This window comes from Microtus oregoni, unplaced genomic scaffold (assembly GCF_018167655.1).
Source record: "Microtus oregoni isolate MIOR12 unplaced genomic scaffold, Mior012 000050F_000, whole genome shotgun sequence".
In the NCBI taxonomy this organism is placed as follows: Eukaryota; Metazoa; Chordata; class Mammalia; order Rodentia; family Cricetidae; genus Microtus; species Microtus oregoni.
Window position 1 is genome coordinate 532,520 of NW_024543224.1, and position 25,961 is coordinate 558,480.

The 25,961-nt window shown below is 37.3% G+C and overlaps 1 protein-coding gene across 7 annotated transcripts in view; it reads left to right on the top strand.

The window, feature by feature from the left end:
- The first annotated feature begins 323 nt into the window (after positions 1-323).
- The window catches only part of LOC121436645 (vesicle-associated membrane protein 7), a 45,389-nt gene continuing 19,751 nt past the window's right edge, over positions 324-25,961 (top strand). Inside the window, exons 1-7 of one of the 7 annotated variants that reach the window (XM_041636656.1) lie at positions 347-469; positions 2,102-2,189; positions 6,351-6,505; positions 9,498-9,555; positions 12,524-12,661; positions 15,055-15,145; positions 20,444-20,511. In XM_041636656.1, coding sequence (XP_041492590.1) covers positions 6,360-6,505; positions 9,498-9,555; positions 12,524-12,661; positions 15,055-15,145; positions 20,444-20,511 — 501 coding nt within the window. In that variant the 5' untranslated portion in view covers positions 347-469; positions 2,102-2,189; positions 6,351-6,359. Of the gene's footprint in view, positions 470-635; positions 670-2,036; positions 2,190-6,350; positions 6,506-9,497; positions 9,556-12,523; positions 12,662-15,054; positions 15,146-20,443; positions 20,512-25,961 lie in introns of those variants that run through there. The other 6 variants (XM_041636657.1, XM_041636655.1, XM_041636659.1 and 3 more) reach the window with 6 other exon arrangements.

The following is a 25,961-nucleotide window of genomic DNA, read 5'->3' on the forward strand; positions in this document are numbered from 1 at the left end:
AATTCTGTTTTGTCTATAACTGGCGACTTTAACTCCTGAGACTCAGTTGGGAGATGGTGGGGGAAGTTCAACTCCTCATTTATCCTGCTGATTATACTGACAGATTACTTGTGATGTCTTGCATCCTCTCGTTTTCTGGGATTATATAGTACGGCGTTAGATGTTTACCAGCTGTTGAGCCTACCTAGGGCAGACGTGACGACATCGTAGTCGGAACTACCACTCCCAGAGTGCAGTATAAGTCCTGGGAAATGCGGAGGGTAGGAAACGTCTCAGATCCCGCCCTCTAGCTTGCTCCCATTGGAGGAGAGATCAGGTTCCCAGGAGGCCACGCGTAGGCGGGGCCCTTTACACGGAAGCTTGGGGCGTCAGGTCCTGTCCTTCTTTCGTTTCCGGCAGTGGGCGACACTGGGAGGATCTGCTCCCCTTGGCCAGGAGGCCGAGTTTCCGCTAGAGGGTACCCGGACAGGTAAATGGAGTGGGACATTTTTGTGGGAGGTGAGGGCACACTTCGGAGAGAGAGCGGAGGGGTGGTGTAAACTAGACGGTGCTAGGTTGGAGCAAAAGGCAGGGCAAGTGTGACTTGAATTTTTCTGTTGTCTTCAGTTCTAATTGTTGAGCAGGTCCAGTTTGGGCAAAGTATGTTTTACACTGCTGAAGAGGTCTCAGGTTAGTGTCAGAACGCGCCATTTAAGTTGTAATTACAGGGTGGAAAATATTAAGTCTCTCTCAATTCGCGTTCTGCAGACTTTTCTATAGCCATAAAAACTCTTTCACCCATGTTCACCGACATCACTTTCTGCTTCGTGTTTTTCTCCTATTCATGCTTCCTTGTGAGTTCCTAGCATCCCCCTAACCCCCGTACACTCGTAACGGTATTGACATTGCACTTTCTCGTTTCCAGTAGGCAGTAGATCCCCACTGAAAACTATTGTTTGAGCGTATTACTGTTATTTTTATTGATGACCAATATTTACCAAATTGATCATGTACTTGACTCGTTGGTTACTATGACTCTGACTCTCATAACCAATGAATTATCAAGTCTTTTTCTTGGGATTTTATTAATCACACTATGACATATATCACCATTCTCTTTTGAAAATTCTTTTCCTTTGAATAGCTATGTCTTGAAGCAGTGTACTTAACATATATTTATTAAAAGGTGAATACATATTAAATACTCCTTTAAGTGCATGGGATGCATGGTAGTAAACAAGACATAGGAGGTGACTACTATAGGAACTTGCATGTTTGGGGAACAGGGATAAGTAGGAATAGTAAATCAGTATGGTCGTGTGTGTGGATAAATGTAAAACTTTAAAGGTAGTTGGTTTGACAGAATAAAATTCTATCCTGAGAAAGTGATAGGGATTGAGTTGGACTTCAAATCATTTTCGAGAAACAATAGTTGTGATAGCAACAGGAGTAATCTTTATCTGTTACTTGACTTTTTGTAAACACCCCTTCTTTTTAGTTGTCTAGCTTGACAGTGTTCTTTCTTTGCTATCTGTTGCAAGGTTATCCTACAAATTGCAATATACAACAACTTGTGGTTTATCTGCCATTGACTTATTTCTTGCTATGTCTCATACTGAAGAGTTGGTGACTGGATTACTATCAACAAACTGTCTACCTGAATTACGGAGGGAGTTTGGTAGTAAAAAAAAATTACTCTTCTTGCCTGTTTCTATAGAATATAAAGTTATCTGTTAGTTGGAATAATTTAAGTACACCCAGTGTTGACTTAACTGTTCAATAAATATTCTGTGCAAGGATTTTCTGAGAATTGGATAGATAAGGTAAAACAAACACTTTGACCTCTCTTTTAAGGAAAAAAATGTTAACAGTATATGAGGAAAATGCTGATACATAGATTTGTAACTAGTCATTCTTTGTCAGATTAGAATCACATAATTACATAATCTTGTTTTGAACAGTTTAAACAATTGTGGTTATTCTTAGGTTATTCATTCTCTACATCTTATTGTATTTATTTATGTCTGTCTCGCTCTGTATTATGATTCCTTTTATAGTATAGGAGTCCTTTTTACCTCGGTTTCATAACTCCGTTATCTACTGCTTTGACTGTCACATCCAGGCTGGCCTTGAACTCACTATATTGCTGAGACTTACCCTGAACTCTTCTTGATAGTCCTACCTCTACTTCCCAAGTGCTACGATCAGAGGTATGCACAACCACATCCAGCTACAACATGCTTTTCTAAGTCCAAACTATAGTAGATTGCCTCATAGCTATAAGGACAGGTCTCTAAAATCACTGAGGAAAAAGATGAGGTAGTTGGTTTTAGAAGTAGAAGAGGCAATTTGGAAGAATGTAAATTATATGGAAAATGGAGAATAGGATTGATTTGAGAACACAGAATACTGTTAATTGTGTCTTCCATAAAGCTATGTTGAAGTCCTGACTTTTGACACCTGTGCATGGTACCTTACTGCATATAGGATTTTGTAAATAAAGATGCCATGTTGGAGTATAGTAGACACTTGACTAATATGATTGGTCTCAAAGGATAGAAGGAACACAGAAACAATGTTATCTGAAGACAAGAGAGCACTATGTGACTAGATTGGCAAAGATTAAACTGCAAGCCAAAGAAGAATGCTAGCTAATTGCTAGAAACTAGAAGAACCTAAAGATTCTTCCCTACAGATTTTGTAGGGAGCATGGTCCTACCAATGTCTTGATTTTCACCCTCTGGCCTTTTAAGCTTTGAGGTGATAAAATTTTTGTCAGTGGTAATCCACCTGGTTTTTGATAATTTTTATGACTGCCACAGAAAACTAATTTAGAATTTTTAGCAAGATGTAAGTAGAATTGGGATAATGGCTATTGGCCTAAGTGATAAATGTCTAAGAAAATTAGGAGAAGCAGCACTGAGGAAAATCTGGTATTTCTATTATTTTGCCTCTCTATCTGGCTTATTTGATGCTTTTTCTTTCTGAATGCTACTTTATACAGCATTTCTTGGTTTGTTAAATAGTCACATAGTGCTTATAATTAGTCAATCTAGGTTTCCTTATTTCAAATACAGTGAGTGTTCTTTCTGCTATGTTGTTTATGTTATCTCAACACTCATCAATATGTTAACACATTCAATTGCAAAAGAGTTATAATGTGGTTGGGCAAGATTTGACTGTACGTGAAGTTTTTTTTAGTAATATATGACATCATTTTAAAAATTCCTATTAGTGACATCTGGAAAGAAAATAAGGTTTTTGTTGGTATATATGCAATGTTTAACAATGTAATTTTAATTTGGAACTACTTTTATTGTGGGAAAAATTTCTATTTTATACTATTTATTGCACTACTTCTCTGTAGCTTATATTCATTATTCCCAGTTTTACTCTCAAAAGTGTGCTCTTTATTCCAATACATATACACTTTATATAAATCTAAAAGATGTTTTACATTCCTTTTCTTTTTAAACTATCTTTTGTTTTTTAAGTCATCCCCTTTATAACATAATTTCCAAATTTCTCACATGTAGTCTCTCCCTTCTGTACAGTCGAGATACCTAGAACGAAATTCAGTGTTCTCTGTAAAGTATAACTAACATAGCATGGAATAATAGTAGGACTTAGAGCCAATTACCCCATTTCCTAATATAATGTAAGATTATTTAAGCATTTTAAACAGTTACCTCATGCCCTTGGTTCATAATTAGTCTTTTTTTATGTTGTTGCAAATCTTGTTTTTTTTTTTTTTCTTGAAGTTGCAGAGTGACCAAAGCTGCCACTTTCATCTCTCTGTCTGGATACCATATGAATTCTTATCTCTATATCTCTGTGCTTTCATTTGTTCAACTATTTGTCTCTTTGGCCCTAGCTTCCTTCCTTTTGAAATTGAAGTCAATATTTTCTAGTCTTCATTCTTTGTATGAGGCAATACATCCAACCACTAAAACTTGTTCCTTTTCATTTTTTCTTTCCCTTTTGGACACATTTACCCACTTGGTTCTCTTGAGTTTTTTTTTTTTTTTTTTGTGGGTCTCTACTCTTATATTTCCTTTAATTGTTGGTTATGTCTTGTGTTTTTCATTGACCCTATTTTTTGTATCTTTTATGAATTATATTTTAAATGTCAAATTCACATGAACTCATCTTTGATAAAAGGGTATAGAATCAGCCCCTTAAAGAATTCACCATTTAGTGGTGAGTTAGGGGTTGAAAAAGTCACCAAGAAGAAAGCCAGAGAAGTCAAATACATAGGAAAGTTTCAAGAATGACAATCAGTTAGCATGTTGGTAGTTCTTGAGAAATGAATTAAGGTGAATATAGAAAAATGATTATTATTTTATAGCATAGAAGGAGGCTGTTTGTGATTTTAGGAATTATTATATTTTGGATTTTTAAGGGCAAAAGCCAGAGTTTAGTAAGTTGAGTTAAAAGGATGTAGAGAAACAAAGAATATATAGCCAAAAGTCTGAGAAATAGAATGATAAATGCAGAGTGGTGATACATGGTCAAGGGAGGCTTTTAGATCAAGGGAGATAAAAGTATGAGACAGTTTGGAAAGTGTAACTTCCTACATATTTGTTCAGAGGAGTCTGGAAAGAAGACTGCTAAAGACATAACTCTAGGGAACAAATTTATTTAGGCATTAGGAATGAACATGAGATTCTACTAGAAGTTCAGCTTAAAAGATAGATGAATGAATACCTTTTGCTCTGTGTACTGTCCTTCAGTGCTGAGATTCTAATCAGTGCTCAGCAGATTCCCTGACCCTAAGTAGTTCATAGTTTTCTTCTTTATGTACTGAAGTATGGCTATGTTAAATATTTTCTTCTAGGCCAGATTATTTAACTACATTTTTCAGAATCTAACCTCTGACTTAAAAATCAGATTTTAAGAGATTATGTCAAGTCATTCATTCTGCTACCCAACATGATTTATAGTCTCATTATAGTTTGAGAACCACTGATACACTTGGTAAAAATAGTCGTGTTAAATTATATTACTTTGAAGGGTTAATTTTAATTTTTATAGCTTAAACCATGAATCAGAGAAATCTGGCCTAATGTAGGAAGAAAAATGAGCATATTCATATCCAAATATCAGGAAAGTTATTTTCAACTCATGCCATATTGTTTTGGTGATAGTTTGTTTATGAAAGTCCTACCATAAATTATAAAATCATTATTCTTTTGTGGAAGATTTGTGTTAATTTCATTTGGTTGCTTTTATGAATAATGCTTTTCTACTAGAGGTAATTCTCATATAGTCATAAATTCTATAATGTACATATTATTGGCTATATACAGCCATGTGGGTTCTAGAATCACAGTGTCTGGGTTTAAGTCATCCTATCACTGTAGCCTTGTAATCTTGAGAAAAATAGTTATGGTGTCAATGCCTCAGTTTCCTTATCTATAATAGCATCATAACTATATATAATCCCATTGAGTTATGCAAATTAAATGAGCTGATATCTGTTCCAAGGTGAATACTCAATAAATATGGGTTGTTGTTATCATTGTTAATCTAGAATCTAGTTTCTGCTAAACTATTTCCCTAAGATAAATTTTAAGGATGGGATTATTTCATTAAACTGTGATGACGTGGACATCATGTCACTTTGCTGTCTATTACCATTACTTTTCAAAACAGTATCAAGTTTCTGCTATATAATTTATAAATACAGCCTGTGTATGCACCATACATAGCTATAAGCAGTATAAATCATAAGCTTGTAGAAAACCTTAAGGTTGTTCTCTCTCTTTTTTCTTATTGCTGAGGATCAAGCCCAGGGTTACAGGCATACTAAGCATATTTTATACCACTGAGCTGTGTTCCAGTTCCTATTAACTTTCATTGATTTTTATACTATAGTGGCTTGTTCAATACTATCTGTAGATGAATGTAGATAAATGATAAGTTTAGTTTTGAAAGCTTATGCCTTGGTGCTGTGGGAGAATGATCTTGTACCCTGTAAAGATTTGTTACTTGTATTGGTTTAATAAAATGCTGATTGGCCAGTAGCCAGGTAGACAGTATAGTTGTGGCAATCAGAACAGGAGAATTCTGGAAAGAAGAAAGGCTCAGTCTCAAGTCATCACCGAGATGCAAAGGAATCAAAATGAGAATGTCTCACTGATAAATGTACCAAGCCATGTGGCTGACACAGATAAGAATTATGGGTTAATGTAAGATGTAAGAGTTAGTTAATAAGAAAGCCTGAGCTAATAGGCCAAAGAGTTTATAATTAATGTAGACCTCTGTGTATTTCTTTGGGACTGAATGGCTGCGGGACTGGGTGGGAGAGAAACCTTCTGCCAACACCTAAGTAATATTCTAAATCTGTGTCCTTTTTTTACTTTTAATAGATTGAAGTCATGGCCATTCTTTTTGCTGTTGTTGCCAGGGGAACCACTATCCTTGCCAAACATGCTTGGTGTGGAGGAAACTTCCTGGAGGTGACAGAGCAGATTCTGGCTAAGATACCTTCTGAAAATAATAAACTAACTTACTCACATGGCAAGTGAGTTCTGATCTGCATGTGGTAGAGGGAAGGAAGGAATTTTATTGTAGTAAAAACAGTAGAAAATAAGTTTTTAGGTAGATTATTTGACAAAACAATAATTTGACTAGCTTAGACAATTTGTGGTACTAAGCTAGGCATGGTGGTAACTCATGCCTCTAATCCTACTACTTGCTCCCATTGTGAGTTCAAACCAGTCTAAACCACAGGATGAAACTCTACCTCAGAACAGTAAAAAAAAAATCTGGTTTTGTTATTTATTAACTTATGGTTATTTTATTTTATCATTGAAATTATATATTAAAAAATTTATGGCAATGTTATATATAAAAATAGCTTTTCTATCAAGTTCTAAGATATGTGAGATGATACAGATAATATAAAAAGTATTTGTTTTCATTCTTTTAGTAAATATTAACACAGTACTTAACTATTGATAGATACTTTACCTGTTGAAAGTGATATAACAAGAAATTTAGTATTTACCTTCATAAAGATTATAGCTTAATGATGAAATCTGTAGATAAGTATAGTAGAGACTGCAAAATGGTGGCATTTAAGTTAGAAGGAACAGCGTTATACAGAGTATTTATGAAATAGTCATTCTCTGTGACTAGTACTCAGCATGATGATGATGATAAAACTAAAGTGATGGGTAGGAGAAAGTTATGCATGGCTTCATAGGGCATGTTAAGAGTTTATGCTTACCAGTAGGCAGTGGAAAGGTACTGAAGGTTTTTAAGGTATGACAGGTTTTGCTGTAGAAATATCACTATGGTGTTGTATTAAAGAGGACATAGATGGGAAATCATAGTAATCATGTTAAAAAGTGCATTAACTTTCCTCATTGATGCGTAAAATATTTTATTTAATCCTTATTTCCTTAGGTTCTTTTTCCTTAGGTTTTAATGTCAGGAAATCCTTATTACTTTTTAGAATTAAGCCCCTTTACAGGTTACTTAAAGCTACTATGAAAAGACACCATGATACAATTTGACATATATGAAAATAGTCCTGAGATGAGTGGTTCAGAGCCATCACTGTTGAAAAAATACGGAATTCTTTTATTTGGAGGAAAGGATTATATCTTCCAGTAATATTATTAGAACCAGAATTTAGAAACATACCCACATCTAGCTATAAGGCAGCCTAAGAATTTAACTACAATGTAAGTTTTAGAAGAAGAAAATACTTTATACATGCTGCGATTTCTACCCAAATCTTCACTGCTTTTCCCATGTTTGTTGGATGAAGTTTAATCACTGACTTTTTAAAAAAAACTTATGGCCTGGTTTTAGTCATATAATGTTAGTTATCTCAATAAGGTAACTTTTACTAAATTGAATACTTTCACTAGATCTTCAGCTAGCTAAGCCTAAAACTTCAGAATCATATTTCACTTCTTCACCAAATATTTACCTTTCTTCTACAAGTTTGTCAGCCCATTTCTTCTCTATTTCCATTTTTCTTCAGTGACCTTGTCTTCTACTACTTTAGTCCTCATTTTTGTTTTCTACCTACACTTAACATGTTACTATTCAATGCTAATTTCTTCGTTTCTTCATAACATTTGTGATAATTCTCTTTATTTATTGGTGTATGGTCACCATACTTATGTTTGTAAAAATCTGTTCAGGAAGACAAAAGCAGGTTTAAAAAGGTTAAGTATGACAGACAGTAGCATATGCAGGACTGGAGCTCAGGTGGTGGGTTACATACTGAGTTTTGGTATCATCAAATGTAATAATGCTACCTTCCCCAGGCAAAAATGTTTTGAATATTTTCATTGTTCTCAAAGCAGTATGCAATGCAGTTTATAAAATCTTGTATAATCTATTATGTACCTATTTTTGTACTGTCATCTGTCCAGGCAATTACACTTTCCCCTGCATATTCTATCCTTTTGTCATGTGAACTGATCTTACTCTCCTATATCTGTATCTATCATGTGCTCTTTTTATCTTCACATCCTTACACTGCCTAATTCTGTACTTTTGTCTAGTCTTTGCTTACTCTTTGCATTCCTATTACTTATTCTTTAGAATTCAGATCACATATCACTTTTACCCATTGGTAAATCTCCATTACCTCATTACTCTATACTACCCTCAACTTTGTTATTATCTTGTTTGCCATGCTGCTTTATTAGTCTTTATAATCCCTAAAAAAGCAGGGACTGATGGTTTTATATTCTGTATCTTTATTATCCTGCAGATTAACTTCATTAAAATAGATCCTCAATTGTTATTGTTGAGAATTTGGTAGCAAAGGTGTTTGTATTTGTCATACCAGGAAAAAGCTAAACAAAAACAAAAATTCTGTGGCTCACTGGAGATAAATTTTAATTGTGTGTCCCTTCTAAGATACCATCTCTTCTTTAGGCCTTAAGAATCCAATTATGCATTTAATAATTCTTTTATTCTTTTATTTTTTGAGACAGGATCTCACTATGTATGCTAACTGGTCTGGAACTTGCGATATAGATCAGGCTGACCTTGAACTCAAGCACTAGGATTAAAGGCTTATGCCACCACACCCATCAGTATTTAGTAATTCTAAATTACTAGGATATTTATAGCAAAGACTCTTCACTTTATCCATACCCTGCCTCCCACACCAAGTCAGCATTTTTTCTTGACAAGAACACTTTTAGTTCTTTTTGTAGTCAATGACTAGTTCAAATTTCTCTGGAAAAGAAATAAAAGATACTACATGTGGTAAAAAAATCCAATTATGCTTTGTAGCTAACATTTTAATGGTTAATGCATATGTTACTATATTTAGGAAAGAGAACTTATTTTCATATTTTATTCATTTTTGTCAGTTTAACTAGAGATAGAAATGTATTGGGAAGGGGAGGATGAGAATGTGTTGTATTTGTATCAGTATAGTGAAATTGGACATACTGAACTGGCTTATATATAGATAGAACTTAGAAGTGAAATAGATGATGCTTAAAACCACAATATGTTTTATATCTTTTATTCTACAGTTACTTGTTTCATTACATCTGCCAAGACAGGATTGTGTATCTTTGTATCACTGATGATGTAAGTACCTTGAAGATGTATTGCTATTTAACTGTGTCTACTAATACAGTCAATTATTAATTATCTTTACCTATAATGGGTTAAGGTGATAAAAAAAATTTATACCTAGAAATGTTTTCTACATGTTGTATTTGTTATAAAAAGCACCTTATGACAAAGTTTGATGCTTAAATATGTATTATTCAGCTCAGTTTTGATACTTTCTGCTTAATATCTCTAAACATTTATTACTATACAGTATGTTGAAATTGGTATTTGTGATTATGATTGTTGTTTGGTTTTGTTTTAACTCATTTTTTGTATTTTTAATTTTTTTGTTTTCAATATACCCTGACTGTAGTTTCCCCTCCGTCTACTACTCCCAGACCCCTAACTCCTCCCTGCCCCCACCATCTCCTCTCTTTTCCAGATCTACTCTTGCTCCATTTCTCTTTAGAAAAGAGCAGGCCTGCCAGGGCTATCCACTGAACATGGCATAATAAGATACAATAAGACTAGGTACAACCCCTCATATAAAGGCTGGTAAAGGCAATCCAGTAGAAAGACAGGCCCCAAGAAAGGATAAAAGAGTCAGTGTCACCCCCATTCCCACTGTTAGGAGTCCCACAAAAACACCAAGCTAATAACCATAATGTATATGCAGAGGACCTATTGTGAACCCATGCAGACTCTAATTGCTGCTCCAGTCTCTATTAGCCCCAATGAGCCCAACTTAGTTAATATCTGTGGGCTATGTTCACCTGGTATCCTTGACCCCTCTGGCACCTACATATAATTCTTTCCCCCTTCTTTTCATAGGGTTCCCCAAACTCCAAGGGGAGAGACCCAATGAAGATATCCATTTTGGCCTCTCTCTTCCTAAAGATTATTATTGTTATTAAAGCTTATCAAAATGTTGAAATTGAATATTAATTAATTCCTTCAGTCAATATTAATGAAGTTTTTATGTATTTATACTTTAGAAAAACAGTATCATAGTACATATGTTATGATCAACTATGTAAATGTGTAGTTTCCATTAATTAGGTTGTTTTCTGAGTATGCTACAAGTCCTGAATGTTCAGTAACTTAATGTCATCAAGAAACATTCTCTCATTTTCATTACTCATTGTCAGTTTCTTGCAAGTTCCCTTTATGGTGGCATGTAGCTGCATGGCTGTTTATTTATGTATAAAGAAGAGAAACTGTGTTCTTTGATCTCTTATCATAGGAATGAGGAAACTATGCCCCTCTCTTTTCTTTTGATGTTAACTTCTTTTTATGTCATACTGGCCATGTGCTTATTTTTAAGCAGGTGTCTGACAGTCATGGAATTAACATGATTTCTATAAATCAATGTTTGTAACTTTCTTGTTAAATGTATGAAGTAGAATACACAGAAGTCTAAACAAAATCAATTTTACTTAATATAACACTCAATATATTTTAAAGGATATACTAATGAATATACTTCTTTATAACATCATTGATAACAGCTGGCCATCAGACTAATAATAATACTTTTGAAATGTTGATGCATATAGACCATTCAAAATACCTGTTACTATGATAGCATATTAATAAATAATTTCTGGAGATGACTAAGCTTTGTTTTGTTAGCTCATATTCAAAATTGAAATTTAACCTAAAGAATGATGAAAATAACTCTGTAATATTTCTATGTATCCTAATACAAGTGCCTCTAGAATTCTGACCATTGATCCCAGTTCAAGAATCCTTGGGGGCTGGAGTGATGACTCAGTGGTTAAGAGTACTGTCTAGTCTTTCAGAAGACCCAGGTTTGATCCTTCACACCCACATGGCAGCTCACAAGCTTCCATAACTGTGGCCTCAGGAGATCTATCACCCTCTTGTGGTCTCTGAGGCAATCCACACACATGGTGCGTAGGTAAAAACACCCCCGCACATAAAACAATAAAGAATCCTTGGTTGAAGCTAAGTTGGAATGACATCAAATTACATTGATCATCACAATGATATTACCTCTGGTTTCACAATAAATTCTATCTGTTATCTAAAAGGACTATGTGAAATACTTAAAATAGATAAGAGCTGCTAATGCTGCGTCAGGAAGCCTTCTCTTAAAGGAACCATGCCTCTGCTCACTGCCAGCAAACAGCCTATCTGAAAAATACAGCTACCAAGAAGCTGCACTTGGCTCCCATTTTTGTGGGTCTAGAAGACCCCCTTTTTAAAAAAAATGGAGACTATTTGTTCATTTCCCAGCTGCCCAGACCCAAATAACCACACAGAAACTATATTAATTACAACACTGTTTGATGACTCAGGTGTATTTCTAGCTTACATCTTAAATTAACCCATTTCTATTATTCTGTGTATCACCACAAGGTTGTGAAAGTCTTCCAGTGTCTTTCTCCTTTGGCAGCTACATGGTGTCTCCTCACTCTGCCTACTCTCTCTCTCTATCTCTTTCTGCCTGGTTATATTCTGCCCTGCCATAGGCCAAAGCAGCTTTATTCATTAACCAATAAGAGCAACACATATAGACGGACATCCCACATTAAGATTTTTTCTTCTAACTCTTACATTCTGTTGGTTATGCTTGCATCTGTAATTCCTGATCTTTTACCCAGGTTTTCCATTTACAGAATTCCCTATATTTGTGTTTTCTATTGTCTCTATTTCAGTTTTTTCAAGTCTTGATCTGTTTCCTTCACCTGTTTGTTTTTTCTCTTGGCTTTCTTTGTGGAATTTGTTGATTTTTTTTTCCCCACATACAATTGTTTTTAGTTTGGATTTTGTTCTCAGCTTTTTAATTTATTTGCTGTATGACAAATGGCAAGTTAGTTGTCTTTTGGAAGCTTTTGTTCCTTATCTATGAAACAGGGTCACTTCTAGTTATTCCTAATGGAGTCATGAATCAGTAAACAGTATTGTTGTTTTTGCTAATCTGCCACATATCTTTGTTTGCTTTGTAAATATGAGTACAATGTGGGTCACTTTACAGGATTTTGAGCGTTCTCGAGCCTTCAGTTTTCTGAATGAAGTAAAGAAGAGGTTCCAAACTACTTATGGTTCCAGAGCACAGACTGCACTTCCATATGCTATGAATAGTGAGTTCTCGAGTGTTTTGGCTGCACAGCTGGTAAGATTTTTCTCAGGATATAGTGTTTTGATGTATATTTTCTTCTTTATTACCTTTAAACACCATGGATATAGGGGCCCTGGACTATAGAACACTTTTATGATTGCGTTACTATAAGCCAACATAATAAAGTTTCCCTATTAAAAATATAAAGGGGTCATTTTAGTGTAGAAAGCTGATTGGTGACATTCTCTATTACTAATAGTCAGCATAGCTCAGGATTTGGAAGAATGTTAAAGATAGACTGGTTTGACTACTCATTTAATGTTTAGATCCACTAAACATGTGAACTGGCATTTTATCCCATGCATAAACCCTTTCCTTATCCACGATATGTTTGATATTTGAATAGTTCAAATTAGACATGTTAAAATTTGTTCATCTGCCTAACTCCCTCATTCTCAACTGAATTGATGATGATGATGTGTGTGCACATCTGAAATGCCACCCTAGTCAAGATTTAAAAAAAAAATCTTTCCATTAACCCTAAACTTTCCCCCATTCCCCTTCTTAGTAAGACATCTACCCAATACTCTGTCCCAGCAAATTATTGATCTATTTTTCGTTTCTATAGATTAGTTTTTTCTAGAATTTTGTATAAATGCACTCATAAAGTAAGTATTCTGATGTGTCTTATTTGTTTTCCTCATTATAATACTTCTAGCCCTCATCCATCTTAAATAAGTCAGCAGCATATTTTTGTTTTCTGTTGACCAATACTGTATACATACTGTTTTACTCATTTATCTGTTGCTCAATGTTTGGGTTGCTGTTTGTTTTTAACTGTTACAAGTAAAGCTGCTGTGAATCTCTACATGTCTTTGTGTGGAAATATGTTTTTATTTCTCTGGTAAATAAATACCTAGGAATGGAATTCCTGGGTCATATGGTAATATTTAATTTAAAAATCTATCACCTTATTTTTCCAAAGTGAATGTACCATTTTTAAATTCTCATTGGCAATTCCAGTGTTTTACATCTTTGTCAACATTTATTGTCTGTCATTTTAGCTATTCTAGTGGATATGCACTGGTATCTCATAGTGTTTTTAATCTGCATTTTCATGATATGAATGATGGCAAGTACCTTTCAAAATGCTTTCTTTTTATCTGTAAAAGTATCTGGGTACAAAGACATATGGAAACTATACATTTTAATCAGTTTTCACTTTTTCTATTTTAAAAAATACTTTGAGTAGCAGCAAATTAACAACTGTTTTGTTATTAGCTCCAGATTTGTGTGTGATCCATTGAATTACTAATTTCTTCCCTATAGCAAATAGAAATAATGAAAATATCTACATCATAGAGTTTTATAGGGAATTAATTAATATATTTTCTGAATTACTTTCCATACTGAAATATCTGTAATATTGTGCATTAAGTACTTTATAGTTGTTCGTCTTGAGTGATAATTTCAAAATGTATACTATCATCAGTCTATTATATTCTAGATCTTGAGAGAAGCCAATGAAAGTAAGATACATATTGTAATCCCAGCAGCTAGATGGGCAGATATTAAACGAACTGAGTGTGCCCCTATTCTGTCATATTCAAGAAATAAGAAAAATCAAGAGTACTTTTATCCTATCCTGCCTCTCCCCATCCCAACTATAGTCATTTTTAATTTGTTCCTTTCTTCCTGTATAAGCACAGATTACATATCCTCTCACCTCTGCCCTAAGAGTCTCATATATTTCAAATATTGTAATACATTCACTGAATTTTACTTAAAATAAGATGTTTTATACTAAAGTGCATTCCATATGAGAGCAGTTTTTATACTGCCAATAATTTTCTTTTTTTGTTTGTTTTTTTTAATTTATTTTTTTTATTGATAAAAAGGGAAAAAAAAGTTTCCGCCTCCTCCCAGCCTCCCATTTCCCTCCCCCTCCATTTTCCTCCCCCTCCCCCCACTCCTCTCCCCCTCCCTCTCCAGTCCAAAGAGCAGTCAGGGTTCCCTGCCCTGTGGAAAGTCCAAGGTCCTCCCCCCTCCATCCATGTCTAGGAAGGTGAACATCCAAACTGGCTAGGTTCCCACAAAGCCAGAACATGAAGTAGGATCAAAACCCGGTGCCATTGTCCTTGGCTTCTCATCATCCCTCATTGTTCACCATGTTCAGAGAGTCCGGTTTTATCCCATGCTTTTTCAGTCACAGTCCAGCTGGTCTTGGTGAGCTCCCAATAGATCAGCCCCACTGTCTCAGTGGGTGGGTGCACTCTTCGTGGTCCTGACTTCCTTGCCAATAATTTTCTAAATGTAAACATTTTTCAGGTATATGTATCTTTTATATAATAGAACCATGATTCTATAGCATTCCTCAGTATAGGTTGTTACACTTTCGTTTTTTAATTATGTCTTAATATTGTAAGTTAAAACTTAATATCTTGTAGAAGCATCATTCCGAAAATAAAGGGCAAGACAGAATGATGGAGACTCAAGCCCAAGTGGATGAACTAAAAGGAATCATGGTCAGAAACATAGGTACGTTTCAGTGGCATAGTTTCATTCATATGAACACAAATAACACTGGTTTATTTGATTGGAGACAGACTATTGTAGGGAGGCAGAAACAGCATTTTCTTGTTTTCACCATCTAGATTAGTGATTTTTAACTTTCCTAATGCTGTGACCCTTTAATACAGTTCCTCATGTTGTAGTGACCCCCAACCATAAAATTATTTTCATTGCTTCTTCATAAATGTAATTTTGCTTCTGTTATGAATTGTAATGTAAATATATGATATGCAAGATATCTGATATGCAACCCTTGTGAGGGTTGAGAGCCACTGATCTAGGTGTTGATACCTGGTCTTGCCTTTGTTGGGTGGGTGTTTTGTTCCTTGGTTTCTATTGCCCACTTTGCTTCTTAGGTGGGTGTTGTGATTGTGTATTGCTTGATAGGGAATGCTTCTGGGATCCTGCTAAGTATGGACAAGGGGCTTCCTGGTTCAGTGCATTTCTAGGTACTGGGAACTGATACTTAGAAATGGGAATGAGCTAGAAGAGAGGCTGGGTGGCTCCACAGGAAGGAGGAGAAGAAGGTGTTCTACCATAATCTGTTTAGTTCCCTAGGAATGGAGGCAAATAATCAGGAGAGGCCACAGAAGGTAGTTTGCTGTGGATCTGGGGATGAAACTTGGGTATTGATTTTGGAGGAAAGGATAGGGAGTAAAGATCTGAAGCTCACCTACCTTCTTCACTGGCTTACTTGGTTCTCTGAATGGCTTTACTGGTAGCTTCCCAGGGGAATGCCTGCTAGAGTTGGGTTCTGAGACAAAGGTATGAATGTGGAAGAATGTTGGAGAAGATCTATATAATCCTCTGGAAATGGTGACTAAAAGGGAGGGCAGGCTGTAGCAGGTTGTCTGTTATAGAGCTGGGGGTAAGACTAGCGGATGAGATTTGGAAGAAAGGGAACGTTGAAGATCTGCAATTAGTTTGCTTCCCTGGCCTGTATATCAGGCAGTATTTTGATTATGGCTACTAATGCTGCTATAAAACACCATGACAAAAAGAAACTTGGGGAGGAAAAGGTTTATTTGGCTTACACTTCTACATCATAGCCCATCAGTGAAGGAAGTCAGGACATGACTTCAAGCATGGCTGCAACCTTGAAAGCAAGAACCGATACAGAGGCCATGGAAGGGTGCTGCTTATGGCTTGCTCTCTGTAGCTTGTTCTTCTTATAGAACCAGGACCACCAGCCTCTGTGTGTGTGTGTGTGTGTGTGTGTGTGTGTGTGTGTGTGTGTGTATGTGTATATGTGTGTGTGTATGTGTGTGTGTATGTATGTGTGTGTGAGTGTGTGTGTGTATGTGTGTGTGTATGTATGTGTGTGTGAGTGTGTGTGTGTGTATGTGTGTGTATGTGTTTGTATGTGTGTGTTTGTATGTGTGTGTGTGTATGTGTGTGTATGTGTGTGTGAGTGTGTGTGTGTGTATGTATGTGTTTGTATGTGTGTGTGTATTGGTGGTTGTTAGTCTATTTGTTTTCTCAATTTATGGTGTACATTTCTTTTGTGAGACAGTCTCATGTAAGACTGTGCTTAAACTTACTGTTTAGCTGATGATGACCTTAAAGTTCTGGTTTTCCTGTATTCTAGTATTCTTTCTATAATTTAAATAAAATATCCTGAGAAAAGCACTTAGAGAAGAAAAGGTTTGCAACTTAAAAAAGAAAAGGTTTTAGTTTGCAAAGCCATCATAGCAGGGAAGTCACAAGCTTGAAGTAGCCAGTTATATCACATCTACATTTAAGAATACAGAAAAATAAATGCATTCATGCTTAGTGCTCATCTATCTTACCATACGCTTAAATGTCGCAGGGCCAAAAACTAGGGTATAGTGCTATCGACATTTTGACTGAGTCTTACATCAATTAAGGTAAACAAGGCAAATTCCTACAGATAAGCCTACAGGCCAATCTGATCTAGATATTTCTTTTTTAATTTGTTTTTTGTTTTGTTTTCTTTTATTTATTTTTTTAAAGATTTATTTATTAATTATATATAAACACACCAGAAGAGGGCGCCAGATCTCATTACAGATGATTGTGAGCCACCATGCGGTTGCTGGGAATTTAAATCATGACTTCTGGAAGAGCTACCAGCACTTTTTTTTTTTAATTGAGAAAAGGAGAAAAAAGTTTCCCCCTCCTCCCAGCCTCCCATTTCCCTCCCCCTCCTCCCACCCTTCTCCCCCTCCCCCCATTCCTCTTCCCCTCCCTCTCTAGTTCAAAGAGCAGTCAGGGTTCCCTGCCCTGTGGAAAGTCCAAGGTCCTCCCCACTCCGTCCATGTCTAGGAAGGTGAACATCCAAACTGGCTAGGCTCCCACAAAGCCAGAACATGAAGTAGGATCAAAACCCCGTGCCATTGTCCTTGGCTTCTCATCATCCCTCATTCTTCGCCATGTTCAGAGAGTCCGGTTTTATCCCATGCTTTTTCAGTCATAGTCCAGCTGGCCTTGGTGAGCTCCCAATAGATCAGCCCCACTGTCTCAGTGGGTGGGTCCACCCCTCGTGGTCCCGACTTCCTTGCTCATGTTCTCCCTCCTTCTGCTCCTCATTGGGACCTTGGGAGCTCAGTCCAGTGTTCCAGTGTGGGTCTCTGTCTCTATCTCCATCCATCACCAGATGAAGGTTCTATGGTGATATGCAAGATATTCGTCAGTATTGCTATAGGATAGGATCATTTCAGGTTCCCTATCCTCAGCTGCCCAAGGAACTAACTGGGGACATCGCCTTGGGCTCCTGGGAGCCACTCTAGGTTCAAGTCTCTTGCCAGCCCTAAGGTGGCTCCCTTAACTAAGAATTGTGCTTCCGTGCTCCCCTATCCAGCCTTCCTTTATCCCAATCATCCTGTTTCCCCAAGTTACCCCCATCCTCCCCTACTCCCTTTTCTCTCCCCATCTCCCCTTTCCCCCATTCCACCCCACCCCCCAAGATCCCACTTTCCTCCCCGGCAATTTTGTCTACTTCCCATAGGCAAGAGGGTAACTATATGTTTTTCCTTGGGTTCACCTTCTTATTTAGCTTCTTTAGGTTCACCAATTGTAGACTCTGTGACCCTTATTTATGGCTAGAAACCAATTATGAGTGAGTACATCCCTTGTTCATCTTTTTGGGTCTGGGTTACCTCACTCAGTATAGTGTTTTCTATTTCCATCCATTTGCATGCAAAATTCGAGAAGTCGTTGTTTTTTACCGCAGCATAATACTCTAATGTGTATATATTCCACACTTTCTTCATCCATTCTTCCATTGAAGGGCATCTAGGTTGTTTCCAGGTTCTGGCTATTACAAATAATACTGCTATGAACATAGTTGAACAAATGTTCTTGTCATATGATCGGGCATCTCTTGGGTATATTCCCAAGAGTGGTATGGCTGGGTCCAGGGGTAGGTTGATCCCGAATTTCCTGAGAAACCGAAACACTGATTTCCAAAGTGGTTGCACAAGATTGCATTCCCACCAGCAATGGATGAGTGTACCCCTTCCTTGTTTGTTTCTTGAGACAGGTTTTCTCTGTGTAGGCTTGACTTTTCTGGAACTAGCTATATTGACCAGGATGGCCTCAAACTCAGAGAGAGCTGCATCTGCCTCCCAAGTGCTGGGATCAAAGGCATGTGCCACCACCACATCCATACTGTCTTCCCAAGTGATTCTAAGTTGTATCAAATTGTCAATTAAAACTAACGCTGATTTGACCTCCAAGGTATTAGTGTTGGCAGAGATTTCTGTCCTGCCCCGTCCCGCATCTGTTCAATACCCCAAAAATACACAGAGACCTACATTAATTATAAACTGGTTGGCCTAGTAGCTTAGCCTTCTTATTAACTCATAACTTATATTAGCCCATAATTCTTGTCTGTGTTAGCCACGTAACTTGGTACCTGTTATCAACGAGGCATTCTCATCTTGCTTTGTCTGTGTCTGGGTGATGGCTGCAGACTGACCTTTCTTCTTCCCAGAATTCTCCTGTTCTAGTTGTCCTGCCTATACTTCCTGCCTGGTCGCTCCACCTATACTTCCTGTCTGGCTATTGGCCAATCAGCGTTTTATTAAAAATAATACAAGTGACAGGATAAAAGACCATTATCCAACAGTATATTGGGATTATAGATGTGTTCCAGTTTATGTAGCGCTAATGATTAAATCCAGGATTTTTGCATGTTAGCAAAGAATTCTGCTAAGTGAGCCACATCTCCAGATCCTCTTGTGATGCCTTTGTTTGACTTTAATAACCAAGATAATAATGAACCCATTTAATATGTTGAGAAATATTTTTTTCTTTTGTCTTTTTCAAGAAGTTTGTGAAAGGTGGGCAGTGGTGGCACTTGTCTTTAATCCCAGCACTCGATAGGCAGAAGCAGGCAGATCTCTTTGAGTTCAAGGACAGCCTGATCTACAGAGTGAGTTCAGGACAGTCTCCAAAGCTACACAGAGAAACCCTGTTCAAAAAAAAACAGAAGTTTATGTTAAAGTAGTGTGTATTTTTCTTGAAATATTTTATATAGAATTCATCTTTTAATTTATCCAGGCATTGATTTTTTTATTCAAAGTTTTGAAATTGTTGGCTTAATCTCATATTGTTACATTCAGATTTTTATTTTTTAATTATTTGTGTATGGTAACTGGAATATGCCACTGTGTATGTGTGAATGGCAGAGGACAACTCGATTGAACCTATTTTCTCCTATGTATATGTGGGTTCTGGAGATTGGACTCATATTATCAGGCTTGACAAAAAACACCCTTACCTTTCTGGATTGTTTTGCTAACCTCAAACTTGCATATTTATTGTAAGGATATGTAATGATTAAGTTTATAGGAAGAAATAAAAAAAGATGAGAAGTTAGATGACCTCAAACATCTAGAGAGGGCTTTTTTTTTTTTTTTTTGCTGGAGAGGTGCCATCCTGAGTACTAGCCTCACCATGATCAGGGCAAAAGACCCAGTCACTCAGTGACCATAGTTCCAAGGGCACAGTTCATATTCTCCAAGATGGGAGTTTTGTAATGATAGTGAAATGGGAAAGCATTCATTAGTGGCAGAATAGGGAGGTTAGCTGTTTTCCTTAAATAAGCTGTTTTTGAAAATATAGTCTGTTGTTTCTATGCAACTATCTGTTGTCTTGAATTGAGGTCAGCTGCTTTTCTTCTGAAGTCAAATAGTTAACTTCATGGAACTTTGAACTCAGTTTTAGGGCTTTTGGCTTTGGTGAGTGGGTCCCTTTATTTCTAATATAAAACATCATTTCTATTTGTAAAAATATTTCCAGATTTGGTTGCTCAACGTGGAGAAAGATTGGAATTACTGATAGACAAAACAGAAAACCTTGTGGATTCAGTAAGTATAGAATATGATATTTCTTTCCAGGGTTTTAAAACAACTGCACTTATGTCTAAGAAAATATGGAAATGCCTTAAATCTTAGGCTGAGGTATTTTGTTTCTCTGTTTCATTTCTCATATCTATTATGTCATTATTTTGTGATAAGAAGGGTAAAAGTGAGACATACAAAACAATCTCTCAGCAGCCATCAATGAAGCTTTTTTTGCCGGTTATGGTGGCGCACGCCGGTAGGATTTGCTGAAGGAGGCAGAGGCAGGAGGATCACGAGTTCGAGGCCAGCCTGGGCTACACATTTGCCGGGCGGTGGTGGCGCACGCCTTTAATCCCAGCACTCGGGAGGCAGAGGCAGGCGGATCTCTGTGAGTTCGAGACCAGCCTGGTCTACAGAGCTAGTTCCAGGACAGGCTCCAAAGCCACAGAGAAACCCTGTCTCGAAAAACCAAAAAAAAAATATATATATATATATACTCAATGTTTAGAATTAATTTCCTAAAAGTTTGGATTGAGGCAAAGTTTTTCAATTGATAAATAATTCATTATGTACTTTTGCTGTAAGTTTCAGCTTGGTGTGTGTGACTCATTGTGAATCCTGAAACTATGCAATTCCTTTTGGTGTTTATAGTGTTAACTTGATTTTTTTCCTTATATCAAGCCAAAGGTATAAGTTGAAATGTGCCATTAATCCTTAACTGAGATAAGTATGTCCCTGTGTGTTACTTGTTCTATTCTCACATATTTCTTTATATTTTTCACTCTTCTCTCATATATTACATCCCTCCCTCCCCTTCCCCATGCTTCCCCCACCTCCCTTGTCCCCTAGTTCCATCCCCCTTCTGTTTCCCTTCAGAAAAGAGCAGACCTCCCAAGGCCATCAATCAAACATGGCTTAATATGCTACAATAAGACCATGCACATACCATCATATCAAAGCTGAACAAGGTGACCCAGTAGGAGGAAAAGGGTCAGAGACAGCCCCCACTCCACTCTTAGGAATCCTACAAGAACACCAGGCTACTCTGCCATAACATATTGTAGAGGATCTAGGTCAGACCCGTACAGGATCCCTGATCTCTGTAAGCCCCCATGAGTCCCAGTCAGTTGATTCTATGGGTTGTGTTCTTGTGGTGTCCTTGTCCTCTCTGGTTACTCCTATCCTTCCTTCCCCTCCTCCTCAAGTCCCCCTGATCTCTGCCTAATGTTTAACTGCTCCAGTCAATTACTGGTTATAGTCTCTCTGGTCTCTTTAATGATGATTCTGCTAGGCTCTGGTCCCAGAATACCCTGCAGGCAGGACAAGCTATACATTGAAGATTTTGTGGCTGGGTTGCTACCTCAATCCCTCCACTTGAGGCCTTGTCTGGCTATAAAAGATGAACGAGTCAGACTCTGTGTCCCCCATTATTAGGAGTCTTTGCTATGGTTACTCTTGTAAATTCCATCGAATTTCCATTGAACTGTTTTCACTTCACCCCCCCCCCAAATGCTCCTCCCAATTCCCAGTATTTTCTCCCACATTCTGACTTGATCTCTCCTGTTTCCAACCCCACTCGCCCTCAGTCCATCCTCAAAAGCTGTTCTATTACTTCTTCCCAGGGAGATCCTTGTGTTCCCCCCTTAAGCCTGCCTTGTTTCTTAGACTCTCTGGGTCTGTGGACCTTAGTATGATTATCTTTTACTTTAAAGCTAATATCCATGCCTTGTTAGTCTTTCTGTGTCTGGGTTACCTCACTCAGGATGATATTTTTCAAGTTCCATCCATTTGCCTGCAAATTTCATTATGTCATTGTTTTTAACAGCTAAGTAATAAATACTCTGTTATGTAAATGTGCCACATTTTCTTTATCCATTCTTCAGTTGAGAGACATCTAGGTTGCTTCCAGGTTCTAGTTATTACTAATAAACATGCTATGAACATAGTTGAGCAAGTGTCCTGTGGTTGAGCATCGTTTGGGTATATGCGCAAGAGTAGTATGGCTGGTTCTTGACATAGATCAATTCCCAATTTTCAGATGAACTGCAATATTGATTTCCAAAGTGGCTTTACAAGTTTACACTCCCACCAGCAGTGGAGGGAATGTTCCCCCTTCTTCTACATCCTCTCCAGCATGAACTGTCATTTGTGTTTTTTATCTTACCCATTCTAATAAGCATAATATGGAGTCTTGGAGTCTTTTTGATTTTCATTTCCCTGATGGCTAATGATATTGAACATTTCTTTGTTTCTTGACCATTTTGGTTTTCTCTGTTAAATTCTGTTTAGATCTGTAGTCCAGCAGGACAGTGGTGGCACGTGCCTTTAACCCTAGCTCTCAGGAGGCAAAGGTAAGAGGCAGGAGGATCTCTGTAAGTTCAAGGCCAGCCTGGTCTATAGAGCTAGTTCCAGGACAACTAGTGTTGTTACATAGAGAAATACTTTCTCAACAAAACAAAACAAAATAGGTCTGTTCTCCATTTTTAATATTGGTTTGTCGATGTCTAGTTTCTTGAGTTCTTTATATATTTTGGATATTAGCCCTCTGTCAGATGTGAAGCTGGTGATAATCTTTTCTGTTCTGTGGGCTGTCGTTTTGTCCTATTGATGGTATCCTTTGCTATATAGAAGTTTTTCAGTTTCATGAGATTCCATTTATTAATTGTTGATCTTAGTACCTACACTCTTGGTGTTCTGTTCAGGAAGTTGTCTTCTGTGCCAATAGTTCAAGGCTATTCCCCACTTTCTCTTCTATCAGGTTCAGTGTATCTGGTCTTATGATGAGGTCTTTGATTCATTTGGAGTTAATTTTTTGTGCAAGATGGTAAGTATGGATCTGTTTGCTTTCTTCAACATACCAGCATCCAGTTGGACCAGTGCCATGTGTTGAAGATGCCTTCCTTTTTCTATTATATATTTCTGTCTTATTTATCAAAAATTAGGTGTCCATAGATATGTGTATTTATGTCTGGGTCTTTGATTCAATTCCATTGATCAACATGTCTGTTTTTATGGCAGTACCATGTGGTTTATTTTACTACAGCTCTGTAGTATAGCTTGAAATCATGGATGGTGATACCTCCAGAAGTTCTTTTATTATATAGGGTTGTTTTAGCTATCCTTGGTCTTTTATTTCATATGAAGTTGAGCATTAATTCTTTCAAGATCTATAAAGAATTGTGTTAGAATTTTGATGGAGATTGTGTTTAATCTGTAGATTGCTTTTGGTAGGATGGCTGTTTTTAGTATGTTAATCCTACCAATCCATGAGCATGGGAAACTTTTGCATCATCTGATATCTCCTTCAATTTCTTCTTTGAAGACTTTAAGTATTTATTATAAAGTCTTTCACTTGTTTGGTTATAGTTAACCCCAGGATATTTTATACTTTTGTGGCTATTGTAAAGGGTATTGTTTCCCTGAATTCTTTCTCATCCTGTTTGTCATTTGTATATAGGTGTGCTACTAATTTTTTAGTTAACTGTATATCCAGCCACATTGCTGAAGATATTTATCAGTTGTAGGAGTCCCCTGGTAAAAAGTTTGGTATCACTTATGTGATAATTATCTTATCATCTGCAAATAGCAACACTTTGACTTCTTCCTTTCCAACTTATATCCCCTTAATCTCCTTTTGTTGTCTTATTGCTCTAGCTAGAACGTTGAATACTATATTGAATACATATGGAGAGAGTGGACAGCCTTATCTTGTTCCTGATTTTAGTGAAATTGCATTGAATTTCTCTCAGTTAATTTGATGTTGGCTGTAGGCTTGCTGTATACTGCCTTAATTATGTTTAGGTATGTTCCTTGTATCCCTGATCTCTCCAAGACCTTTATCATGAAGGAATGTTAGATTTAGTCAAAGGTATCTTCAGTATATAAAGAGATGATCATGTGGTTTTTTTCTTTCACCTTGTTTATATGGTAAATTACATTGACAGGTTTTCGTATGTTGAACCATGCCTGCATCTCTACAATGAAGCCTACTTATCATGGTGTATGATCTTTTTGATGTGTTTTTGAATTTGATTTGTGAGTATTTTATTGAGTATTTTTGCATAAATTTTTATGAGATTGGTCTGTAATTCTCTTCCTTTGTTGAATCTTTGTGTGGTTGGAAGTTTTTATTTTCTTTTTTCTTGATTTCTGCCTTGACACAGTAGTTGATTTATATGGAGTTGTTCAGTTTCCAATGAGTTTGTAGGATGTTTGCAGTTTCTGTTGTTGTTGATATCCAGATTTAATCTGTGGTGGTCTATTCTTCTGCCTGGTATGGCCTACACCTGAACAGGGATGTCTGCTGGCTTTGTAGGGGTAGGGTCAGTGGTATCTATCTTTACATTTTCTGTGCAGTTCATTGTAAAAGTGTTTTGAAAACAATGATAAACATATAGAGATATATTACAGGGTAAAATTTTACACATTTAAAAAAAGAGGGTGTTCATGACAACCTTTCAGGGGTGCGTGGTCTATCAAACCATATTTGTCTGGAAGTATTCCACAGGTTCTCATCTTATGTGGAAACAATAGAAGAGCCTCCTTTCTAAAAGCAACATATCCTTAGACTCAAATTTTGGAATTAAGATGCTTTTTTTTTCCATTTTTTTATTGAGAAAAGGAGAAAAAAAAACAAGTTTCCACCTCCTCCCAGCCTCCCATTTCCCTCCCCCTCCTCCCACCCTTCTCCCCCTCCTCCCACCCTTCTCCCCCTCCCCCCACTCCTCTCCCCCCTCCCTCTCCAGTCCAAAGAGCAGTCAGGGTTCCGTGCCCTGTGGTAAGTCCTAGGTCCTCCCCTCTCCGTCCATTTCTAGGAAGGTGAACATCCAAACTGGCTAGGCTCCCACAAAGCCAGCACATTACGTAGGTTCAAAACCCCGTGCCATTGTCCTTGGCTTCTCATCAGCCCTCATTGTTCGCCATGCTCAGAGAGTCCAGTTTTATCCCATGCTTTTTCAGTCACAGTCCAGCTGGCCTTGGTGAGCTCCCAATAGATCAGCTCCACTGTCTCAGTGGGTGGGTGCACCCCTCGTGGTGCCGACTTCTTTGCTCATGTTCTCCCTCCTTCTGCTCCTCATTGGGACCTTGGGAACTCAGTCCAGTGCTCCAGTGTGGGTCTCTGTCTCTATCTCCATCCATCACCAGATGAAGGTTCTATGATGATATGCAAGATATTCGTCAGTATTGCTATAGGATAGGATCATTGCAGGTTCCCTATCCTCAGCTGCCCAAGGAACTAACTGGGGACCTTGGCTTGGGCATCTGGGAGCCATTCTAGGTTCAAGTCTCTTGCCAACTCTAACGTGGCTCCCTTAACTAAGAATTGTGCCTCCGTGCTCCCCTATCCAACCTTCCTTTATCCCAATCCTCCTTTTTCCCCAAGTTCCCCCCATTCTCCCCTTCTCCCTTTTCTCTCCCCATCTCCCCTTACCCCCATCCCACCCCACCCCCAAGATCTCAATTTTCTCCCAGGC